The following is a 24,320-nucleotide window of genomic DNA, read 5'->3' on the forward strand; positions in this document are numbered from 1 at the left end:
TTACCTTGAATGTGGTAATGGTTTCATGTTGAGGTCCTTTAACAGACCGGAACCTGGTGGTCTGGAGTCAACAATAAGAAAGTAAAGGAGAGAGAAAGAGAGGCTGATATTCCTTGGTTTATGCAGAAAACCAATAAAGTCCCTGACACAGGGCTTGCTCTGTTCACAAAGGCCTCAGGAGCCCTCTCCATGGGGGAAAGCACAGAGCACCTTCTCAAGAGGTTCTTAGAAGCCCGGGCAGGAAAGTAAAACCAGAGGGCCTCTGCGCTCCAAAGAATTAGCCTGAGAGACAGAGGGAGAAAGGGAGAGAGAGAGAGAGAGAAAGCAAGACACAGGGACCAAAGCTCTGATGGAGCAAAGGTGTTTTAATCAACATGGTGTGGGCATATACACTGTAGTTATTCTCAGCAAAGATAAAGATTAAAATTTCAGACTTACAAAACATAGGCGATCCAAATTAAAGAGAGAGAGTTGTAAACAATCACTTTTACCGTATGGTTCATAAGAAGGAAGAGGGTACTTTTCACCGTATTGAAAAACTAATGAAGGAAATGCCTGGATGCCTCAGCCCCAGGAGAGGCTTGCCTCTCAATTCCTAAATACTCAGGAATTAATAAAGAACAGAGGATTCCTGACAGATCCAAAACAGCACACAGGAAGCCTCCTGTTAAATGCTTCCTGACAGTTTCACATAGTATGTTTCTTTGCCAGTATGGAAAGAAGAGATGGACATGAGGGTCTCCATATGTGCATGCTGCGCGATAAGTCGTCGCTTCAGTCATGTCTGACTCTGTGCGACCCCATGGACTGTAGCCCGCCAGGCTCCTCTGTCCATGGGATTCTCCGGGCAAGAATACTAGAGTGGGTTGCCATGCCCTCCTCCAGGGGATCTTCCCAACCCAGGGATGGAACCCACGTCCCCTACATCTCCTGCATTGGCAGGAGGATTCTTTACCTCTAGCGCCAGCTGGGAAGCCCACTGAGGGTCTCCAGATCCTGCTAATTTGTCATACGTGTACTAACCTTTCACCTCAATACCCCTTCCTTTCTCCTAATGACGACAACTATCTGCTTGCTTGTGTGTGACAGAGCTCTCCGTATCTACTTTATGGATGAGGTTTTGGTACTCAGAATCCTTTGATCTTACTCCTCCAGAACAAAGAAGGAGGTTGAATAATTCCAATGACTGTTTCCTGTCTTTATTACATATTTTTAAACAACTAGATATGGCTTCTAGGAAAACGATAATGTCTGTCCAGCTGCACATTCGTTGCCCATAATTTGATAATCCATGCGGAATACAGAAGTAGGCTAATGCTGACTCCACAGCAGGGACATGTAGGATAAAAAGCAGACGAACTTCAAAGGCCTTGGTAAGAACTTGGCTCTAATGCTTGTCATGTGACTCTTTCGACCTTTTCTCAAGAATTTTACAATCTGTGAAATGAAGCAAGTTGGACTGTAATCTTGGAAATCTTTCCAGCTCTAACATTCAATGATCAGACATTTAAATCTGGTGCATGTTTTTCAAAATTTGGAACCTTAGATTCCACTCTTTGAGAATTAACTGGGGAAGTTTCATAGGCTCAAAACAATAACCAGTGGTTAACTATTCTGCTTGTGCCCTCCTTCTGCACATATTTAGCTGCTTCTCTACATGTAGTATGCAGACTGATGCTGGGTTAGAGGCATAGTCTGAATGTGTCATTTCATAAAACTTCGGTAAGAATGTAAATTGTCTAATTTGGAAACAAGTTGAAATTGTGAACATTCTACTGCCCCTGCTACAACCAGCCTATTCTTGTCCTCTGATGCATTTCACCGTTCCGCTTGGACCTACAGCTTAATTGTGACTCTCTTCTTGACTGTTTTCATAACTCATGTACTGGCTCTGTGATTTACACCTGTAGTCAGATTCCATATTATAACTGTTTTATCCATTTCCTCGTAAAAGTTTCACAAAATGAGCACCCATTCCACACAAAATCAGTAGATGTTTGGAGGAAAGAACTTTGATGGTTTCATAAGTTTGAGAAAACATTGGATTTACTCATTAAGCAGGTTTCTTTATCTGAGTGTCTAAGACGCTTTACTGGGCTGACGCTCAGTGAGCATCTCTGAGAGGAAGATACAGGGTGCTCAGCGACTCCAATGTGCACAACCAGGAAGTCCTCCCTTCCTGGACCACCTATCTGGATATGATCCATGTCATATATTCTGGAACAACTGTTTTCATAAGATACTCTTTTTAAAAACCATGATTGTCGTAATTTTTTTTCCCATAAAGTTTGACATCGTGGATGACACATGAAAGAATCAAGGAATATTTGTACATCGTGCAGAATAGAGAGTTACTAGTATGAGTTAAATAATGAATCTTTTGGCTTCCCTTGTGGCTCAGCTGATAAAGAATCCGCTTGCAATGTGGGAGACCTGGGTTTGATCCCTGGGTTGACAAGATCCCCTGGAGAAGGGAACGGCTACTCACTCCAGTACTCTGGCCTGGAGAATTCCATGGACTACAGTCTATGGGGTGCAAAGAGTCAGACACAACTGAGTGATTTTCCTTTCACTAATGAATCTTTAGGTCATTTTATCAAGAAATTCTGACAAGGTTCCCACTTGGGATATAAAGCTACAGTATGGAAGAGGATTGGGCTTCCCTGGTGGCTCAGACGGTGAAGAATCTGCCTGCAGTCCAGGAGACTCAGCTTCGATCCCTGGGTCGGGAAGATGCCCTGGAGAAGGGAATGGCTACCCACTCCAGTATTCTTGCCTGGAGAATTCCAGGGACCGAGGAGCTTGGCAGGCTACAGTCCATAGGGTCGCAGAGAGTTGGACACAACTGAGCAACTAAGGCTTTCACACTTGCACACATGGAAGAGGATTAAGCAACCAGCTCCTCAAGAGCTGGTGTCCTGGCACCGCGTCGCCCCACCCTCCACTGTAGGAACAGAAAACCCCACAAAAGTGTGGCTCGCCGTTGCTCCCTTGCAACTAATGATTACAGCTTGTCAAATTACGAGCTGTGAATCATTTCTTATTTTTTAAAATCCTAACTGAAAGTAATATGTGTGATGACAATATATTTAGCCATGGAAATACACAGTCCTAGCCAGAGTACCTTGAAAAAAATCACATCAGATGGAACCAGTGTCCCCAACCAGTCCATCATACAGCTCAGGATAATCTCCACTGCTTAGCAATAGCAAATACTGTCCAAGAGGAAATAATCACCCGAGACAGCTGAATCCATCATTCTTTGAGAAGTCATAAATATAGTTGTCAGAGGTCACAAAAATATTTTTAAATGGTACTTAAGTGGACAATTACCAACTGGTGGGAGACTAATGTGGTTCTCTTTCAAATCTTTTTCAAATTTCATAAAATGTAAAGACTTGGTATGCATGCATGTATGTGTGTGTGTGCATGTACATGCATGTGCAGGAGACATGGTGGAGGGCTAGGGGGTGGGGGGGTGCCCATGAGGAACAGTATGTCCTCCCATGAATGGCATTACAGAAATCAGAGGAAATGGGAAAAAAGGAAAAGTGCAGGAGGTTTTGGCTCAGCATGTTACAAAAACAGATGTCCATTTATTGACTAATAACGTTATTTAATATTAAAAATAACATTTCATAGCAGAAGTGTTACTTTAATTCATTTTCCACATTAGACGCTAAGCTTTCTTATCTATAGATATGAAACACCAAAGGGCTTAATTTATTCTAAACTACTCAGAAGGAATTTGAAACGTTAAGCCAGCTCTCAGAATGACCTGACCCTAGTCTAGCACAAATTTATTACCCAAGAGATAATTCATGCTTGGCTCAACCAAATTAGAACTGTATTGGCAAGAGTCAGGGAAAGATACTAAGTTTAGGATCATACAGCATGCATTTTACCTACAAATAATACTTACTAGACATTTAAAAACACTATCTATAGACTTTAGAATCTATTATGTGAACTGATAAAAGCTCTGCAGGAATTTCATCTACCACTCAAGGGGTTGAAAAATCTGAAGCCAGGAGTGACAAAGACAAAGTGCCAGAATGGTATCAAGGCTGGGAGCATTCAGGGAACTCTATGAATGAACCCACCACCTAGAGGGGTTTTAGGGAGGATGGGGATGGCCAGGGAGAAAAAAAAAAAAACAAGAGGTTTTTGTATCTAACCAAACAAGATCATTTTGAGGAATAAACTGAGGAGTGAAATGGATTACTAGAATAACAAGAAAATGAAGAGTTCAAGAAGACCTGGTAAAGACTGAGGGAAGGGACTCAAGAAAAATCACAGGTATCGCTCAGCCAAGATGGATTCCAGCAAGAAGGATTCTGGGAGAAGTCTGCTCCAGTAACCCAACCGTCATGCACTGCACTGCCATTTTGAGAGCGGGAAGCTGGCTAAAACCCAGAGATTTGCCCAAGGTCACATGGAGCTGGTCAGGGAACTGCGATCCTGTTCTTTGTCACATCCTGGTTCTAGATGACGTTTGTGGTAGCCAGTTACTCCTCACTGCTCTGGGAACATCAGGTGAGATCAAAGGATGTTTGGGAAAGGATTCCCAAAGTCTGCAGCCCTGTCAGTTCCCACTTCTTAGAAACTTAGGCGAGTCTGCACATGAAATGTCCCGCCCTTTTTCTTCCTCCCACTTACACAGTGTTGAGAGGCTACTATGAGTCCACCACTGGGAATACGGAGATGAAGAAAACAGAATTCCCGCCCACAAGCCCTCAAGAAGAGAGAGAGAGGCACATGGAGCAAATACCGAATGAAGGCAGAGATTGAGACTGGGGTGATGTGGCTACCAGCTAAGGAACCCCAACATTACCAGCAGCTGCCAGAAGCCAGGAGAGAGGCATGGGGCCGATCCTCCTCGCCTTCCCAAAGGGAACAGCTGTGACGACATCTTGATTTCAGATTTCTTGCCTCCAGCACTGTGAGAGAATAAACTTTTTGTTGCTTAAAGCCGAAAACAGAAGAACCACACAAACATGATTTGAAAGATAACTAGAGAGCTGGCTAAGCAACTTACTAAGTCGCTTCAGTCGTGTCCGACTCTGTGCAACCTCATAGACGGCAGCCCACCAGGCTTCCCCATCCCTGGGATTCTCCAGGCAAGAACACTGGAGTGGGTTGCCATTTCCTTCTCCAATGCATGAAAGTGAAAAGTCAAAGTGAAGTCGCTCAGTTGTGTCCGACTCTAGCGACCCCATGGACTGCAGCCTACCAGGCTCCTCCAACCATGGGATTTTCCAGGCAAGAGTACTGCAGTGGGGTGCTATTGCCTTCTCCAAAGCAACTTAAGTAGAGAGTAAAGACATGTTTCAGATGGGTGGTTAAGAAACCCAAGTGGTATCATACACTGAAGGTCTGAAATTAGAGTCAACTACGTTATTTACAGGTTTAAAAAATGTTGTTTCATGGATGATTTGGATTTCTCCTTCTATGAGCTCATAGAAAACACTTCAGGAGATAAAAGATTATTATACATTTCTGTCTCTCCCTTCAATAATCGGATGACTGTAAAGATACATTCCAACCTTAAGATTTACCAAAGCTTTATACAGGCTTCCATGAATCTCTCTCCTGCACCAGACACCTGTCGAGAGGCACTGGACCAGCTTCTCTTGAAAACCTCCAGTGAGAGAGAAGTCAGTTCTCACTGGATTAGATTAGTGAGAAAAGTGAAATAATTGATTCAGGCAAGGATCCTTGCTGGATGCTAAGACCATCGGGTAAAATTTTTAGGGACAATGCTATCTGTATAGCACCAAAATTCACCACACAAATTATGTTGCGTTAATTGCACACAGGAAATGGTGAGACCTGGAGGTCACCCCCTCTTAACCTAGTGACAACTCAGCATTTCAAACGATGGGGCAACCTTCCACTCATGTCCCCTGATGGGATGCAACTCCAAGTACATGGCATCATCCTAAGACAAACTCTTGCCCCAAATCTGAATCCAATCACACTTCCAAGCCTAACTCTCAGTTTACAGAAAATACAAGTGATAGAAGTTAAATATCACCATTTGTCTGACAGTCAGTCCAATCTAGAAGGTGGGGGCATTCTCCAAGATAACGGGCCTGCTTTTTTGAGTCAATGTCACAGGGAAAACAAGGTGGGGAACTGTTCCAGAATAAAAGAGAATAAGATACACAACCAAATGCAATGTGTGGAGCTGGACGGGATTCTGGATTGTAATTTGTGTTTCAAATGATGAAAGGTATTTTGGGAACAAATAGAAAAATTTGAGTAGGCTGTGTATTAATTGATATTAGAAAAGTATTTTTTAAGTGTTTTAGATACAATAATGATATTTTAGTCAAATTAAAGTGTGTCCCTAAAAAAAAAAATAAATTAGTGTGTCCCTTATTCTTGAGGCTTCCCTGATAGCTCAGTTGGTAAAGAATCCACCTGCAATGCAGGAGACCCCGGTTCAATTCCTGGGTTGGGAAGATCTGCTGGAGAAGGGATAGGCTACCCAATCCAGTATTCTTGGGCTTCCATTGTGGCTCAACTGGTAAAGAATCCGCCCACAATGCAAGAGACCTGGGTTCGACTTCTGGGTTGGGAAGATCCCCTGGAGAAGGGAAAGGCTACCCACCCCAGTATTCTGGCCTGGAGCTTTATTCTCAGAGGAGAGAGAGCAAAAACAAATATAACAAAAGGTTGACTGTTGATGACTCTCAGTGAGTCTCTCAGCAGACGAGCATAAATTAACATGCCTAAGTTATGACAAGCACAGGTAACTGTTTCCCTTAATCTGATTCTTTCCTCATTTATGTAGAGATTCGGAAATGAATGGAACCATGACTCTAGGTCAACATCTGGTGCCGATTTGCTAAGCATCATAAGCATAAAACTGCAACATATTCCCAAATTATCATGACCTTGCCTAACACTGGTCATATTTAAATACTAGGTAAATTTTTTAAACTGGTACTGATCACACAAGGTTAGTGAATTCCCAATCAAAATGGATTCTGTTTTGCTCAGCAGCTAGGCAGTCTGGGAAACAAATCAAGCAAATTAAAACCAAAAAATTTTATTATAAAGACAATGTTTTTATTTCATCTTTCCTACTTTTGTCCTTTTCTTTAAAAAAAAAAAGCATGAAGGTCTTTTATGATGGAGTAGATCAGCTTTGTCAGAAAGTTCTAGAATCTTTATTTGTATAATAAAGGCATTAGCTTAATCAATGTCTTTGAAAGCTCAAGTTTGCAATTATCTAATGTTAAAAGAAGTCCAAAATAATTGAATTTCAACCATCAGTCAGGAAAAAAATCAAACGTCTAGCTTGGAAACAATAACAATTTAATGGACAAATAAAACATCACCACAATAAATAAAAGATTGAAGCACTGTCCTTCTTTCATTCAACATCATGAAAAGGCTTTTTGTTGTCAAACATTTAAAACTGGTAACACCAAATTAACTTACTGAAAACTGGAGGAAAAAAAGACTACCACAATACAGAGACGCAAAGCGAGCACTGTGGACAAATACGCAAATACGCAAAGTGCACAGCGCCCATACCCAGGGCTTTCTAGAGAGCTCGCCCTGTGATAACGCACCAATCTATCCGAAGTTACATTTCAGGCAACACGAGCCTTTTTTAAAAAACCTTATAAACATATAAATCCAAACCACAAAACACCTCCTAAACATGACATTTACTCTAAGTACAAATGGATATTTGGAAATTGCATTCACAATGCCATCTAAACTAGATTTCAGGAAATTATAAGTGTATAGCTATACTGGGGCTTAAATTCACTGGGCCACATCCCACACATACTTTCCCGTCATATTTATCCTGGGCATACATAGTCTCCAAGTTAACAGTTACAGAATTAAAAACTACTGTTCTAGAAAAGTATCGATTTTTTCCTGAATAAAGAGATTGGAACTGGTCCACTGTCCTTCACCCAAAAAATGTTTCATCACAAATAAGTAAAGTAACCTTAGTAATGCCCTTTTCTAAGAGTTATAAATATTTAAATGTTTATCATCAGCAATGAGTTTTAGGCTAAAAACCCCCCCTTTTTTTTTTTTTTTGGCCTACTTTCTGTGAGCATTCTATTCCCTCAAACCTAAAGTCTGCTAACCAATTTCTTCTTGTAAATATATACATTCAATGTCCCCTACCTCACGAAAAGAAGTTCATTAACTCAAGTCACATAAGCTTATGCTTTTATTTGAAATAAACTGCATGAGAACTTGAATTCATTCTAAAAGGGACTTAACAGGGATGGCAATATGGGAGACTGCACTCTGCCCTTCCATTTTATATACTCCCTGGAAGGGCATCAGCTTGACATCTCTCTTGCCCATCCTTTTGCCTGAGCTACGGCACATAACCCTAAACCATTATATTTTGGTACAGCTCAACAGAACACAGCAAAATACTTGGGTTCTCGGCACATCAAACCATGAGCTGGAACAGCTCCTGAACTGCTCCTGGGTCTTCACTGCCACAATTTACGCCAGATTGTTACAGGATTAAGTTAAGTGAGTCCATACTAGAATTTAAAATGAAATGGGAAAAAAAAAATCAAAATCCACATATAGTTACAGCAACTAATTTAAATGGAACCCCATCTAGGATAAAGGATGGTGCTGAATGAACAATGTGGTTTAAAAAAGAAGAAACTAAACTAAAATGCTTTAAGGAAAAGCTCAGATTGGGTCTCCATGAACAACAACTGCTCTGAGAGAATTTCAGAGAAAGCTGGAGAGCAGAAAATAAACATGGAGAAAAAAAAAAGGGTGTGTGTCCAAAACGAGCGGCCACATTCTGCTTTGAGGTTTACTGATGCAGATTTCCCGGCGTTTTAAACTCTCTATAGTAATGTGACAAAACAGGCATATAGCTGAAACCACCCAAGAGGCCGGGTTCCTCTTGGCAAGTACCATGCACGGAGGGACCAACATCTGAGCTGGAGAGGATCCAGGGAAGTGCCAACTGTGGGCCAGGGGCAGGGGTGTGCACTGTGCAAATGGGTGTGCCCTGGGGCTGCCCCTCTCTTGGGTCTACCCTCCATCCCAGGCTAAGATGATGAGAAGAGGAACCAGTTCATGCCTAACCATCCACAAAGACACTGGCCGCCACAGCACAACATGTCGGGCCCCGGGGTCCATCTAGCAGCTCTGTGTGGCGGCTGCCCTGTCTCTGGTAAGACTCAGTAGAAAAGCGCTAGAAGGCTGAGCTGATCCCTGTCTCTTTTTTGCTAACATGTAAGTAGAAACAAACATGTTACTTCCAGCATATAGGAAAACCCACTGAGTCAACATCTGGATGGAAAACAGACCACAGACATATGCCCAGTGGCTCTGTTCACACCGTGGGCGCCGATCACAGAGACTGTGATAGAAAACAAAGGCTAAGTGACCAACTTGACACGTGGCAAGAGGTGCCTGACTTCTCAGCGCACCCATCTCGCTTAAGAGGATGGTGCCAGACAGTCTAGGAATTCGTGGCAGACACACTGGCAGAAGCCATACACCATCAGGATGACAAGGCTGGAGGGGACCAGGCTGACGAAGACAACCCCCAGCGTGACCTTCTTGGAGACCAGTAAGTAGATGCCCAAGGGCAGCGAGCTGAAGTACAGCAAGCCCAGCAACCACACCAGCACCCGGATGGACGTCTGAAAGACCAGGGACGTGCAGTTCCACATGGTCCAGTTGTGCGACACGGCGGTGGTCACCGAGTCGAAGCTGGAGGGCCGGTAGAACTCGACCACGGGCGTGGAGCTGAGCGAGGGCAAGCTCTCCCGCTGCACCTCCATGATGGTGATGACCAGGCAGTTGGAGGACGCGTGGGAAGGGCTGACCAGCGAGGCCAGCCGCTTGGGGGTCAGCAACAGCTCGGTGGGGTTCTCGGGCAGGCACTTCTTGCCTTTGCCACCGCTGCAGGTCAGGTTCAGCAGGATGTTGTTGTCGTCGGGCAGGCTGCTGACTTCATCGTCCGGCAGGCATGTCTCGAACCTGCAGAAAGGGCAGACGATGACGCCGTGCGGGGAGTCCCCGAGGTCGATGATCTTGCACAGGCATTTGGCACACACGCGGTGGCAGCACTCCAGCACCTTGGGCTTCCTCTGTTTCAGGTTGTACCGGTTGTAGCAAATCTTACACTCCAGCTCGTCTGAGACCTGAGACTCGGCCGCCTCTTCTGGCGGCTGACTGGCCATCCCGGGCTCTGTGCCTCCCGTCCAGGGCCGGACAGGTACCGCAGAAGGAAGGCTTGGACGGCGCCGTCTCTCTGAATTATCACATTGTCCGAATCAGGCCGAGATGCACACAGGCAGGAAAAGCAGGGACAGAAATCCGCCGGCCATTTTCAGTTTCTGCGTATCACACTCTGTCTCAAACAGCATATTGACAAAGGCCACGAGAGGGGTCTGCAAAGGAAAAGAGATTCTAATATGGTGAGCGGTTCGCTGAAAAGCGCTTTACGGAATTTTCTGAGCTTCCAGCGATTAGAAGTGGCAGACTTGAAAGGTTAAATCCCTGGCATCTTTTCACGCGTTTCTGCCTCCAGGATATAGGAAAGCGTTATCTCCATGCTTAGCTTTTTTCAGTCCACAGATACGATAGTAAAGAAGGCATTAAGAATCTCAGCGGTGTGAAGTACACTGCAGAGCACTGTGGGTTGAGCTCAATAGAGAGATTTTTCTCTCTGAAATTGTACAAATTCTGGCCTATCTGAAGACAGAATGGTACACTTACCAGAAATAGATACATTTGCAGTTAAACTCCATTCAGTATAAATTAACTCTTTTAGAGGCTCATTGGTAATAAACTCCGATTGCCTAAATAATCCCAATAGTGCTTCAGAACACACTGAGGGAAAACTTAAGGATAGATGTTTAAAACGTGTTTTCAGAAAGTAATTTATACAGATGAGAGTGTATTTAAATACAGCAGACTATTCTTACCTTCCCAGTGTAAAGAAATCTGTTACAAGTGTCTTCCTTATTTGACTATTCAATTTCAAACTTTCTGTTTCAATGCTAGTCTTGCAAACCATGGCTGTACACATACACTCACTCAAAGAAGAGTGAAGCATACGACACCTAAAATAAGCATTATATCCAAGTCAAGTCTAATTGCCAAGACAGAGAAGAAAACACAGAAATGGAGTTGCTAAGTCGTGTCCGACTCTTTGCAACCTCATGGACTGTCACCTACCAGTCTCTTTCTCCCGTGGGATTTTTCAGGCAAGAATACTGGAGTGGGCTGCCACTTCCTTCTCCAAGGGATCTTCCCAACCCAGGGATCAAACCCAGGTCTCCTGCATTGCAGACAGGCGCTTAACCATCTGAGCCAAGAGTGTTTAAACACAGAACACACGTGCAGTTATGTCTCAAAACATGAAGAATCATGCACGCATGGCTATCAAAAAGTACTCAAACTCCAGCCACTTGCCTACTTTAGCTCATGTAAACTCTGTGGTGAACAGAAAGCATGATAGTTGCTATTACTGCTGACTTTGGACAAATGGCTGAAGACTGATGTCACATAAACAGTCCATTCTAAATTATTAGGACTAAAAGAAGAAGTGAAGTGAAATGAAATCGCTCAGTTGTGTCCAACTCTTTGCAATCCCGTGGACTGTAGCCCGCCAAGCTCCTCTGTCCATGGGATTCTGCAGGCAAGAATACTGGAGTGGATTGCCATTTACTTCTCCAGAGGATCTTCCCAACCCAGGGATCGAACCCAGTTCTCCTGCACTGCAGGCAGACGCTTTCTCCTCTGAGCCACCAGGGAAGCCCCAGGACTAAAAGGGAGCAGCAATATGGGAACTCTCCAAATAATTTTTATTTTGCTTTAATATATGTGATTGGAGGGTAGTAGATTTGTGTTGGGCTTCCCAGGTGGCACTAGGGGAAAAGAATCTGCCTGCTAATGCAGGAGACTTGAGAGACACAAGTTCGATACCTGGGTCAGGAAGATCTCCTGGAGGAGGGTATGGCGACCCACTCCAGTGTTCTTGCCTGGAGAATCCCACGGACAGAGGAGACTGGTGGGCTATGATCCACAGGATCGCTAAGAGCTGGACACGGCTGAGCGACTTAGCACACAGGCACGTGTGAAGATTTGTCTTAAATTATATTTTGCTTGGAAAAATATCAGAATGTATTTGAATTTCTGAGAAGACCCCCAAGGAAATAACAGCAGAGGGAGGTCATAAGAGTTCTGAGAAGTAGGACGCAACTATGCCAGCATTTTAAATTTGCTGTGGACCCTACTGCCTTAACAGAGAAAAGCCAGCGTGCAGGTAAACTGGGATGATTTTTTAAATCATGATTAACTGGTTTGTGAATATACATTATCTTCCTTTTAAATTATGACCTTAGTTAATTTTAAACTGACTCAATATAGTACAAGAATGTATAGTGTAATGGTTAGTAAGATGTACTCATGGTGGGAAAAGGAAGTCAGTCAATAAGTTAGGCTCTCACCTCTGGCATCAGCCAAAAAGTATAGGTAGAGTTTTTTTCTAATAGAGTTTACTATGGCAACCCACTCCAGCATTCTCGCCTGGAGAATTCCATGGACAGAGGAGTCTGGTGGGCTACAGTCCATGGGGTCGCAAAGAGTCAGACACGACTGAGTGACTTTCACATCACTTCTCTTTACACTGTATATGAATGCATGTATTTCAAAACTGCTATGAAAGCTAATTTCTCTGTACTTACACTTACTGCAAAAAAGAATATATAGAACTTATTGTGATCATTTCACAATATATACGTAACTGACATCATTATGCTGTACACCTTAAAGTTACAACATGCTTAGTCACTCAGTCATGTCTGACTCTGTTGCGATCCCATGGACTATATCCCACCAGGCTCCTCTGTCCATGGGATTCCCCAGGCAAGAATACTGGAGTGGGTTCCCATGCCCTCTTCCAGGGGATCTTCCCAACCCAGGGATCAAACCCAGGTCTCCTACATTGCAGGCAGATTCTTTACCAGCTGAGCTACCAGGGAAGCCCCTATAATGCTGTATGTAAATTGAATCTCAGTAAAACTGAGGAAATGAAAAAAAATTTAAAGGCTCTGTGTGTGTGAGAATACATTACATTGTCAACATTTGACAGTCAGCTGGTTACTTTAATACTTTCTATACCCAAGCTTCCTACCATTAGAGGAGTATCAGGAAAGTTCTATTAATATGTTGAGCCAAGCACAATTTTTAGTTCCTAATTCTGGGAATATAAGTTATTCACTGAGCCAATGTGTGTCTGAAAGTCGCTCAGTCAGGCCCGACTCTTTGTGACCCCATGGACTATACAGTCCATGGAATTCTCCAGGCCAGAATACTAGAGTGGGTAGCCATTTGCTTCTCCAGTGGACCTTCCTGACCCAGAAATCAAACCGGGGTCTCCTGAAATTGCAGGTGGATTCTTTACCAAGTGAGCTATCAGGGAAGCCTCGCTGAGCCCATACTGAGCTATTATTTTAAATAAAGCTTACCTTTTTCACAGAACCACTCTTCATTCCTATGAACGTGTTTAGAGTGTTATGATCATAACGTTCTAAAAATTCATACGGGGGCTTCTTGGTTAAATGCAAAAAAAAAAAAAAAAAAACCTAAATGTTTAAATATCCAATCAAAAAGGTACCTACTTTATCTCTAAGGAGTTTTCCATTAGCTTGAGATACTTCATCAACTCCAGGCTCTGAAAGCGGCACTTCTGGGCAGGACCGGCTGACAGCCTTGAGCTCAGGTCACATCCCAGGAAATGCAGCCAGCACAAGTGTTTTCTTTCTGGAATGGCATAAACAGGGCAGTGACTGTTCCTCTTGGGAGGATGGGGTACCAAGCACTAGGATTCTTAAATACTTCACATGTCTCATTACAGTTCTAAGGTGCCCCTAAGTACTCAAGTAATAACCTAAAATCTGTAACTTCATAGGATTACAATTAGTGGGAGCTGTTAATTTGATCATCTAAAAGATGGACACTGCAGCTCATTCGCCCCTGCATTCACTCCATAACGGTGGGCCTCAATTCAAACGCTGAATGAAAGAAACTAGACCCCAGAGACCACACAGTGTATGACTCCATTTCTAGAAAGCTCAAAACACAGGCAAAGGTAAGCCACAGTAGGGATGCAAGTTTAAGTGGTAAAACCAAGAAGACAAGCCAGGAAGCGATTAGCATGAAAGTCAGAACAGCAGATACAGCTGGGTGTGGGCTGAGAGGCTTGACCTGGGCGGTACCTGTGAGCGTCCCTGTCGTCCTACACCATCGGGCAGCACGTTTTTCTGTACTGGCGTTACTTTCACAGTAAAAAGTGTTTTTTGTTTTTCTGTTTTTTGGTTTTTTTTGTAAGCCCATGGCTAAATACATTTGCTACTTGGATAGTCCAGAGTTTTCTGTCCATGGATGCTTTGGATCAACTCATTTTTTTCCTCTGTGATCTGTAAGTCCATTCATTTTTTTTTTCCCTCACAAAATTGAGATGCCAATTATTTATGTATCACCTAAATATCCAAGCATTGCTATAAATCAACATAAAAAAGGATGGAGTCTTTAAAGTGAGCAAATCTGGAGCATTACTTGATGAGAAAAACTCCTAAACGCAGGTCTCACCAGACACAGGGCAAAGAATCTGGCATGCTAAACTGCCTCAAAAATAAATATGTGTGGTTATGTGAGGTGAGGGATGTGGTACCTCATCGTGTTAATCACTTTGCAGTACATTTGAGTATCAAATCATCACACTGTGAACTCTGAACTTACATAATATGTGCACCAATTACATCTCAATAAAGCTGGAGGGAAAATAAATACAAAAGGTAGATTTTCTTTTCCTAGAAAAATATCTATTCAAATATCTAAAGCTGATATTCCTCATTAGCCATTTCAGTCTTTAATCCTTTTATAGATTATCTAGGGTAAGTATATACAAAGAGATAATCACCTACTATAATTCTTGTAAATTAATTTGAGCTTTTGGACAAAGGACTAAATATTTTCATTGCCCTAAATGTGTTAAGGTCCATATAGTTAAAGCTGCGGTTTTTCCAGTAGTTATGTATGGATGTGAAATCTGGACCATAAAGAATGCTGAGGGCCGAAGAATTGATGCTTTCGAACTATGGTGCTGGAGCAGACTCTTGAGAGTCCCTCGTACAGCAAGGAGATAAAACCAGTCAATCTTAAACGAAATAAATTCTGAATATTCACTGGAAGGACTAATACTGAAGCTGAAGCTCCAATGCTTTGGCCACCTGATACAAAGAGCCGACTCATTGGAAAAGACCCTGATGCTGGGAAAGATTGAATGCAGGAAGAGAAAGGGATGACAGAAGATACGATGGTTGGATGGCATCGTCAATTTAATGGACATGAGTTTGAGCAAACTCTGGGACATCGTGAGACAGGGAGGCCTGGCATGCTGCAGTCCATGGGGTCGCAAAGAGTCAGACACAACTGAGCAACTGAACAAAAAGCGTGTGGTGGTTACTACTTGACTCAAATCCACTTTCTCCACTACTCAAGTCCTTTGCTATTAAAGATGCAAACTTGGCTTGTATATCAAACCAAAGTCCCTCCAGTAGACATCTGTTGTCCACCCACCCAGGATCTTTTTTTTTTCCTTTAGACCACGCTGCTCCTTCCCACCTGCCACAGCTTCTCTGAGGAAGCCTTCCCCTCACTCAGATTCTGTGATGGTGATGATGCCACACTGCCTCCCTTCTCTCCCAAGGTGGGACACATGATCCGGCCTGCCTCATCCCAGGACTCCACAAACCCCGTGCTCACAAGGACCACAGTCTGGGTGGGCATGCGACTCAAACCAGCCCTGTCACAGCGCCTTCTGAGGCTTTTTCAGCGTAAAGCTTGGAAAGAAAAAACATGCTGAACGCCAGGGCAGAGGGGACAGACAGAAATAAAAGTATCGAGGAACTGTCATGCCATCAAGAGGGAGAGAAGCAGAAGATGGGCCAAAAAGAGAGACAGAAGTAAAGGAAGGCAGAGATGCAGATAAAGGCAAGACTTTTCCTGAGAGCTGAACTGAGCTTCTGAACCTAATCTTGTGTGAGGCTCGCGTGAGTCAGTAAATCCCCGTTTTTGCTCATGTTAGATTTTTTGGTAGGATTTCTGCTACTCACAAAGAGCCAGGATATAATTACCATGCTGCATTTAACTTTGAGAATTTACTGTGTATTTATATCTAGGTTTCTGCTTAGTACTACAGAAATTATAAATAAATAATTGAGTCAAACAAGCCAAAGCCAATAGGAATTCTTTAAAAGTTTCATTTGCACATGCGTACACATGTGCATGCATGCACACACACACACATTTATATACAAAAGCACATAAACATTATCGCTTGTGTGTATGTGTGTGTGTGTGTGTGTGTGTGTGTGCTCAGTAGTGTCCGATTCCTTGAGACCCTGTGGATTGTAGCTCGCCAGGCTCCTCTTTCCGTGGGATTCTCCAGGCAAGAATAGGTTGCCATTTCTTCCCACCCAGGGATTGAACCCGTGTCTCCTGTGTCTCCTGCATTGGCAGGCAGGCTCGTTATAACTGAGCCACTTGGGAAGCCCCCCAAAGTCATCATTTTCAGTTTCAGTTCAGTTCAGTCACTCAGTCATGTCTGACTCTTCGCGACCCCATGACCCGCAGCACGCCAGGCCTCCCTGTCCATCACCAACTCCCCGAGTCTACTCAAACCCATGTCCATCGAGTCAGTGCTGCCATCCAACCATCTCATCCTGTCATCCCCATCTCCTCCTGCCCTCAATTTTTCCCAGGATCAGGGTCTTTTCCAAGGAGTCAGCTCTTTGAATCAGGTGGCCAAAGTACTGGAGTTTCAGCCTCAGCATCAGTCCTTCCAATGAACACCCAGGACTGATCTCCTTTAGGATGGACTGGTTGGATCTCCTTGCAGTCCAAGAGACTCTCAAGAGTCTTCTCCAACACCACAGTTCAAAAACATCGATTCTTTGGTGCTCAGCTTTCTTTATAGTCCAACTCTCACATCCATACATGACCACTGGAAAAACCATAGCCTTGACTAGACGGACCTTTGTTGGAAAAGTCATCATACATATTGTCTATTTATTAGTAGTCTCTCTGTGTGTTCCCTTTTTATTTGGTTAATTTCTCCTCTTCACTCCCCTTCACTGGTATCAGCCTGAAAGGCACTCCCTTCCCTCCAATAACTCATATTAACTACCTGCTATGTTTTCTTCCATATATATTCCAACATGCATTATCTATCCACATACATATAATTGGAAAGACACTATAAGCACAGTTTTTTCCATTATTTTTACTATTATACTATATCCAGTTTTCTGCATCTTGTTTTTCCCACTCAATAAAGACTCAGAAAATCTCCCAATTCAACCAATACAGCCCCAAATTCCTTTTTAATAGCTGTATAACATTTCACCATTGGGATGGATGTAATATAGCCTACCCTTCCTCCCCTGATAAGCATTCATGTATCTCCATTTTACCCTCCACACTAACATTACTGTGGAACACAATCTTGGAATACACACCCACACACACAGCATTTCATTTTTTCAAGAGAACGAGGAGTGGAATTCCTGGGGCAAACAGATATTACTCTGCACACATGCTGCTGGATTGTCTTCCAAAAAGACTGTCACACAGACTTCAAAACTCAGTCATGTAAGAGCTCTTCTCCCCTAACAACAATAGATGATATTGATGTAATTTATATGTCATGATTCGAGCGTGACGGTCTTCTCATTTGTTGGCCTTCAGGATTTGTTCTTCTCTGAATTCTGTCTTCACACTGTTGTTGTTTAGTCGCAAAGTTGGGTCTGACTCTTTTGCAGCCCCAGGGACTGTAGCCCACCAGGCTCCTCTGTCCGTGGCATTTCCCAGGTAAGAATACTAAAGTCCGTTGTCATTTCCTCCAGGGGATCTTCCCGACCCAGGGATGGAACCGGTGTCTCCTGCATTCCAGGCAGATTCTTTTCTGCTAAGCCAAGTCTAATCTGTTGGCCTTCTGCATCTGCTTGACATATATTAAATCCTCGTGCATTCTGAGATCTATTTCCAATGATCTACTGTATTGCACTGATCTGTTTCGACCCTAGTACTTGAATACCATGGCTTTTTTAGTATGTTCTGATACCTGGGAAGTTATGTCTCCTTGAGGAAATCTCCTTGATTAATTCATTCAACTATTTATTAAGTGTCTCGTATGTTCCAGACACAGTTACAGGTGCTGACTATTCAACCATGAGCAAAATCCCTTCTCTCCTGAGCTTACATTTCAGTGGTCTAGAGGGAGGCAATGGAGGAATTCTTTTCTTGGCTATTGGTGGTACCTAACCTTCTGTTATAAACTTTGATTTTATCAAATTGGAAAAAAAAAAAACTGTTGGGATTGGAAAAGCATCAAATGTATAATTCAATATTAAGACTTCCAAGTAATTCCAATTCCAATAGAAACTATATTAAGACTTCCAACCCAAGAACATGGTCTCTCATTTGTTCACAATCTTGATCTGTGTTCTTCAATATGATATTTTCATTTTCTCCATGTTTCATGCCTTTCTTTTAAAATTATTCTTTAGTATTTTTAAGGTTTTGTCACTATCCTAATTTGTCCTTACTCTTCATTTCTAAGAGACTGTTGCTATTACGGGGACAAGAAGGATTTCATTTTATTTATTTTAAATTCAGCCACTTATCAAATTCTCTTATGTTTACAGGATTTACTGGGGGTGTCTTGGATTTGCAAGGTATACAATGATATCATTAGGGGGAAAAGATAGTTTTAGCTTATCTTTTCTAGTCTTTATTCCAGTTATTTCATTTTTCTTGTTTTAATGAACTTACCAGAAACTCTAAGGCAATGTTCATAATTCCCACTAGAATGTAAGCTCTGTGAATCACAGCCTTTTCTCTTTTCTATTCCTTCCTGAGAACACAGACCAATACCCTAACCCAAAGGAGGTGCTGAAAACATTTGTTAAATAAATAAGTGATAGCAAGGTTGTTTAGCTCCTAATACTAACTGTACATTTATTGTGTTTTGCTGTTTAGGATGATACTGTTTGTTTTGGTAAATGGTCCGCTCTACTAGGGCTTATACACCAGGGCTTCCCTGGTGGCTCAGATGGTAAAGAAACCACCTGCAGTGAGGGAGACCTAGGCTCGACCCCTGGGCTGGGAAAGTCCCCTGGAGGAGGGCATGGCACCCCACTCCAGTACCCTTGCCTGGAGAATCCCCATGGACAGAGGAGTCTGGCGGGCTGCAGTCCATGGGGTAGCAAAGAGTCGGACACAACTGAGTGACTAAATATACACACGTATAAAACTCATCTATAGCTTCACATGATCCCACTGCCTTACTAAGAATGATGCTCATTTTCTACTGTTGGTCGCACTGGGTATCCACTGCTGCGAGCAGGCTTTCTCGAGCTGCAGCGCACAGGCTTCTCGTTATGGCGGCTTCTCTGGTTGTGGAGCAAGGCGCAGGGGCACTCTGGCTTCAGTGGTTGCAGCACCGCGGCTCGTTAGCTGCGGGTCACGGGCCCTAGGGGGCACAGGCTTCAGTGGTTGTGGCGCACGGCCTCAGTTGCCCATGGCATGTAGGATCTTCCCCAGTCAAGGGCCGAATCCGTGTCCCCTGCATTAGCAGGCCGACTCTCACTCACTATACCACGAGGGAAGTCCGACCGTGGCCTTTTTAACTGGAAGATCCTCAATCACTTTTCCAATGTCTTTTATGGTATTTATTGTCTTACTCAAATTTTCTACTTTTTCCTGAGTCAAATTTAGACATTTATATTTGGCAAGGAAATAATCCATTTCAGGTTTCTGAACCATTACTGTCCTGGAGCTGAATGCAGTTACCTTCTTTAATATTTGCTTTTATTTATGCGTTGGTTTGGCTGCACTGGGTCTTAGGTGCACCGCGCCGGATCCTTTATTTCTGTGTGGCATGCAGCAGGATCCTTGCTTGCAGCATCTGGGATCTCGTTCCCTGACCAGGATGAACCCTGGGCCCCCGGCATTGGGGGCACGGAGTCTTAGCCACTGGACCACCAGGAAGTCTCAAATGCAGTTATCTTTGTTATCTTCTTTGAATTGCTCCTGTAGCTCTGATTATATCCTTTTTCTCATTTCTAGTCTGCAAATTTTTCACTCTCTATTCATTTCCTAATCAGACACAAATCTTTATGTCTTATCTTACTGTTTCAAAGAACCAGCTGTTTACAGCTGGATCCCAGGGACAGAGGAGCCTGGTGGGCTCTACAGTCCACAGCGTAGCAAAGAGTTGGACATGACTGAAGCAATTTAGCACATGTAAATTTAGCATATGTATTTATCCTTTCTATTATTTTTTATTTCATTAACTTCAGCTTTTATCTCTGTTATTGCCTCTTTCTGATTATTTTAGTCCGTTTTGTCGTTCTTCTTTCTCATTTCATGATGAGGTACACCTTGTCTTTATTCTTAAATAATGAACACAGCCCAAGGCTGTAAACTTCCACTGCCTATAGCTTTCATTCTACCTCATAGCTTTCAGAATAAATCATGCCCCCTTTATTGATTTCTAGATATCATGTAAATTGACTTTTGCCTCTTCCTTTGATACAAAGGCCATAAAGAGTGATTTTAAATTTCCAAGTAAAGTCTCTTTTTTATTACCTTCTCTTGTTCATTTCTAATCTTACTGGATTATGATCAGAGAACAAGATCTGTAAAAATCTCTTTTCCTTTGGCTTTGTTAAGGTCTTCTTTGTGGTCAAGTATATAATCAAGGTTTGTAAGTAAACCAGAAAAGAATATTCTGTATTCAAAGGATGTAAGGTTCTTGCATATCTATTAAATCTAACTTTTTTACTTATTCAATTTCTCCATCTTAGAGGTCTGCACGAAGTTAAAACAGGTTGAGACAAATGAGAAAGTCTTACTAAAGTGTCTCATCATAACTGCATTTCCAATCCTCTGCTTTACAGATTTAATGGCTATGTTCTTTATATATACAGGTTTTTGTATCTTCTTCATATACTGTGTTTTTTAAGAATCATTAAATAATCTCTTTCCTTATCCTAATTATGCCTTTAACTTAAATATAACTTAAATACTAAACCTAATATTGCTAGTTCTTCCGACTCTCTGTATTGACCTGGGATCTTTGTCTACCGTTTTTTCTTTTTTTTTTTCAACTCCCATTACTTTGTTTCAAATGTTTCTTAAAAATACCATATAGCTAAGTTTTGCTTTTGAATTTAGTCTAACAGTATCAAATTTGTAATGGGAAAATTCAGTTCATTCACATTTAATGTAAAGACTATTTGAACTTACTGTTTCCTTTCCACTTGAATTAAATGGTTAATTTAGAAATTTTTTAAAAAAAGAAAGAAAGAAAAATTTCCTCCGCTATTATCTCTGCTCACCTTGAACTATTTCTGATTAACTTTTGTTTGGATGCTTTTCATTTGATACTCTTTTCTTGAGCACTTTTGTTAGAAAATGGGTGATGACATCTCTGAATTCTTACGTAACAGTAAATTCCTTTTACCCCAAGAGAGAGATGGTAGCTTGACTGTGTATGTGATTTTCAGGCTGCTGACCTTTTGTCTCCATGGTCTACGGAAGTTACTCCACATTCTCTAGCTTCTGGGGTCATCAGTGAGAAATGGGTTCCTAGTCTGATACTCCTTAAATGGTAGGGAATTCATTCCCTCTTTCTGGAAACTTTTAAGATTTTGCTTTGTATTCTTAAGAGTTCAAGAACGTTTCCAGTATATACAGAGAATTTAGAAATCTTGCCTGGAACTTGATGAGCCATTTGAATGTACAGACACAAGTCTTGATTTTCAAGCTCAGAAAATCCATTTCTTATATTTATTTAGTTATTGCCTTTCCTCCATCTGTCCTTTTCTTCCCTCTGGCTCTCCTGTTACTCACATGTTATATTTCCTAGATCCATTTTCTCTTGTGATTTTGATCCCTTTCTTTATATTTTTATTCTATGCTTTCAGCTTCTTCCACTTGAGAGCCCGGGCTCTTCATTCAAGTCTCCGGGAAGACTGTCATCTCCTTCCATTCATTTACTGAAATGTTTGATGGGAAAATCATGCTTTTCATCTCTAGGAAGTCTTCCTGGCTGCATTTAAATCTCCTTATGTGCTCTTACTATATTTTGTCAGGTCGGCGTCTGTCTCCAGCTGCCACTCTACCGCGTTAACCATGTGCTCATGGAACCATTATTTCTCTCTGTTATATCCCTGGGATTCTGGCTGGGGAGCTGGAGGACCCACGTGATGACACTTCCATAAGGGGACACAGAGGTCTCTACTCTGTGACCTCACAGAGTGACAGCAGGCAGCCACCATTTATCATCATCCTGCCTAAAAGACTTCCTTGCATACTTTGAAGCTGCCTAAGAGATCCTTGCAATTTTTGTGTTAGAAAGTTCTTGGTCAAAAGAAAGTGCCCTGTATCTTCTTCTATATATAAACTTTTATAATTTTTACTATAATTACTTCTGTTAATTAAGAGACTTTCTCTAAGCAACTCAAGAATTTTAGTAATATACATAACCTTCATAATAATGAAGGGCACCATCATTCCTATTTAATAGACACATGCTGTGCTGTTGCTAAGTGGCTTCTGTCGTGTCCGACTCTTTGCGACCCCATGGACTATAGCCCCCCCAGGCTCCTCTGTCCATGGGGATTCTCCAGGCAAGAGTACTCAAGTGGGTTGCCATGCCTTTCTCCAAGGGATCTTCCTGACCCAGGGATCAAACCCTCATCTCTCATGTCTCCTGCTTTGGCAGGTGGGTTCTTTACCACTGGCACCACCTGGGAAGCCCCAAAGGATATGTAAATGGACACAAAAGGTAAGCATTTTTTCCAAGATCACATAAGAAATAAGAACAAAGGAAGCTCAAAAAATAAGCCATCAAATGTGATACTATTTTGTTGCCTGTCCAGGGCTCTATCCTCTGTCTCACTCCAGTGTCCATATAAATTATATTTACATGTCTCAGGGTGAATTTAGTTTCTTCCAATATTTCTCATACTGGTTTCATTTAGCCTGAATCATGCTCATGGAGTCCATCAACCATTTTAATTTGGCATTAACAGGACAGGTTATATTTTCTCCCCTTATGAAACAGCAACACTGCCAAGTTTCAATTCTCATTTCCTGGATCCTCCTCCAATCCTGGAAAATAAACAGTATTCACATTCCTTCCTACATGGGTAGACAGTATATTCTAAAGGGTTCTGTAACCAAAAAACTGATACAGATTGAGCAGCTGTCACTTTCCTTACCTATGGTTCCTGTTTTTAGAGATGGTGCTAAAGACTTGCCTCTATTTTTAATTTCTTTTTGTGCAAAACTGGAACATCGTTATTCAAACATTTTCAATTTTTGATCATCAGTTTTTATGACATCTTAAATTCTTGACTAATAGCTCTAACCCACTTTTTTTCACCCAAAAAGTGAAAAGCAATATGAGAGATCCTGGAACTTGTAGCACCATCCTCCTCTGTGAATAACCAAGGCAGGACACTGATTTTAAGCTCAGCTACTAAAAATGACACATACTGGCCATATAATGCTAAATCGCATTCACAAATCCCTACACTCCAAATCTTAGTATTTATGGCTCTTGAGTCTCAAAGTAAACTTACACCATACATGTGGCATCTACCTTCAAGAATGTCCAGTCTTTCCATCCAGAGATTCATTAAGTTAGCTTCCAGTCAGAGTCTGAGAAACTCACATTACTGTTAATAATTACAAATTTCCAATAATATGCTGGTTTCAGTCTCAGTGATCATAGTGCCCCCTTACGGAACATTAACAATATTTAAGCTTTTGTATAGCATGATAAGCTCATATTGGTGGAGGTGGGGGGTTGCTGTGCCTTTTCATTAAGAACAATCCTTCTTGTTATTTAAAAAAGGCTCTAACTTAGAAAACCCTGGAAGAAAACGCTCAGTAGATGCTGAACACTCATTCTTGAAGGATCACCAGCCGACTCTAAAACGAATTTAACCTCCAACACCAATAACCCTTAGTGGTTGCCTGGCAGCCTTCTGAGCACTTCCAGAAAACTTCCGTCAAAGACTGAAACTCTTACTTTACCCTTCCTCCACGACCAGGCAATTTAATTTGATGGGGAATCATAATCTATTTATTAGAATACAGCAGAATTAATGACTGAGCGCTCCAGGCTTTACTTCTGGTTGAGAGGCCACTGTTTATAAAGATGGAGGAGGGATTTAATGATTCATCATTTGCCAACTATCTTAAACCAGTGT

At 42.2% G+C, this 24,320-nt stretch overlaps 1 protein-coding gene across 1 annotated transcript; it reads right to left on the reverse strand.

Moving 5' to 3' along the window:
- Positions 1-9,455: 9,455 nt before the first annotated feature.
- On the reverse strand, positions 9,456-10,205 carry RNF182 (ring finger protein 182). Its single transcript, XM_068961148.1, has one exon. It carries the CDS (start codon positions 10,203-10,205, stop codon positions 9,456-9,458), a length of 750 nt encoding a protein of 249 aa, XP_068817249.1.
- Between the last annotated feature and the right edge of the window lie 14,115 nt (positions 10,206-24,320).

This window comes from Capricornis sumatraensis, chromosome 22, assembly GCF_032405125.1.
Source record: "Capricornis sumatraensis isolate serow.1 chromosome 22, serow.2, whole genome shotgun sequence".
Classification (NCBI taxonomy): Eukaryota; Metazoa; Chordata; class Mammalia; order Artiodactyla; family Bovidae; genus Capricornis; species Capricornis sumatraensis.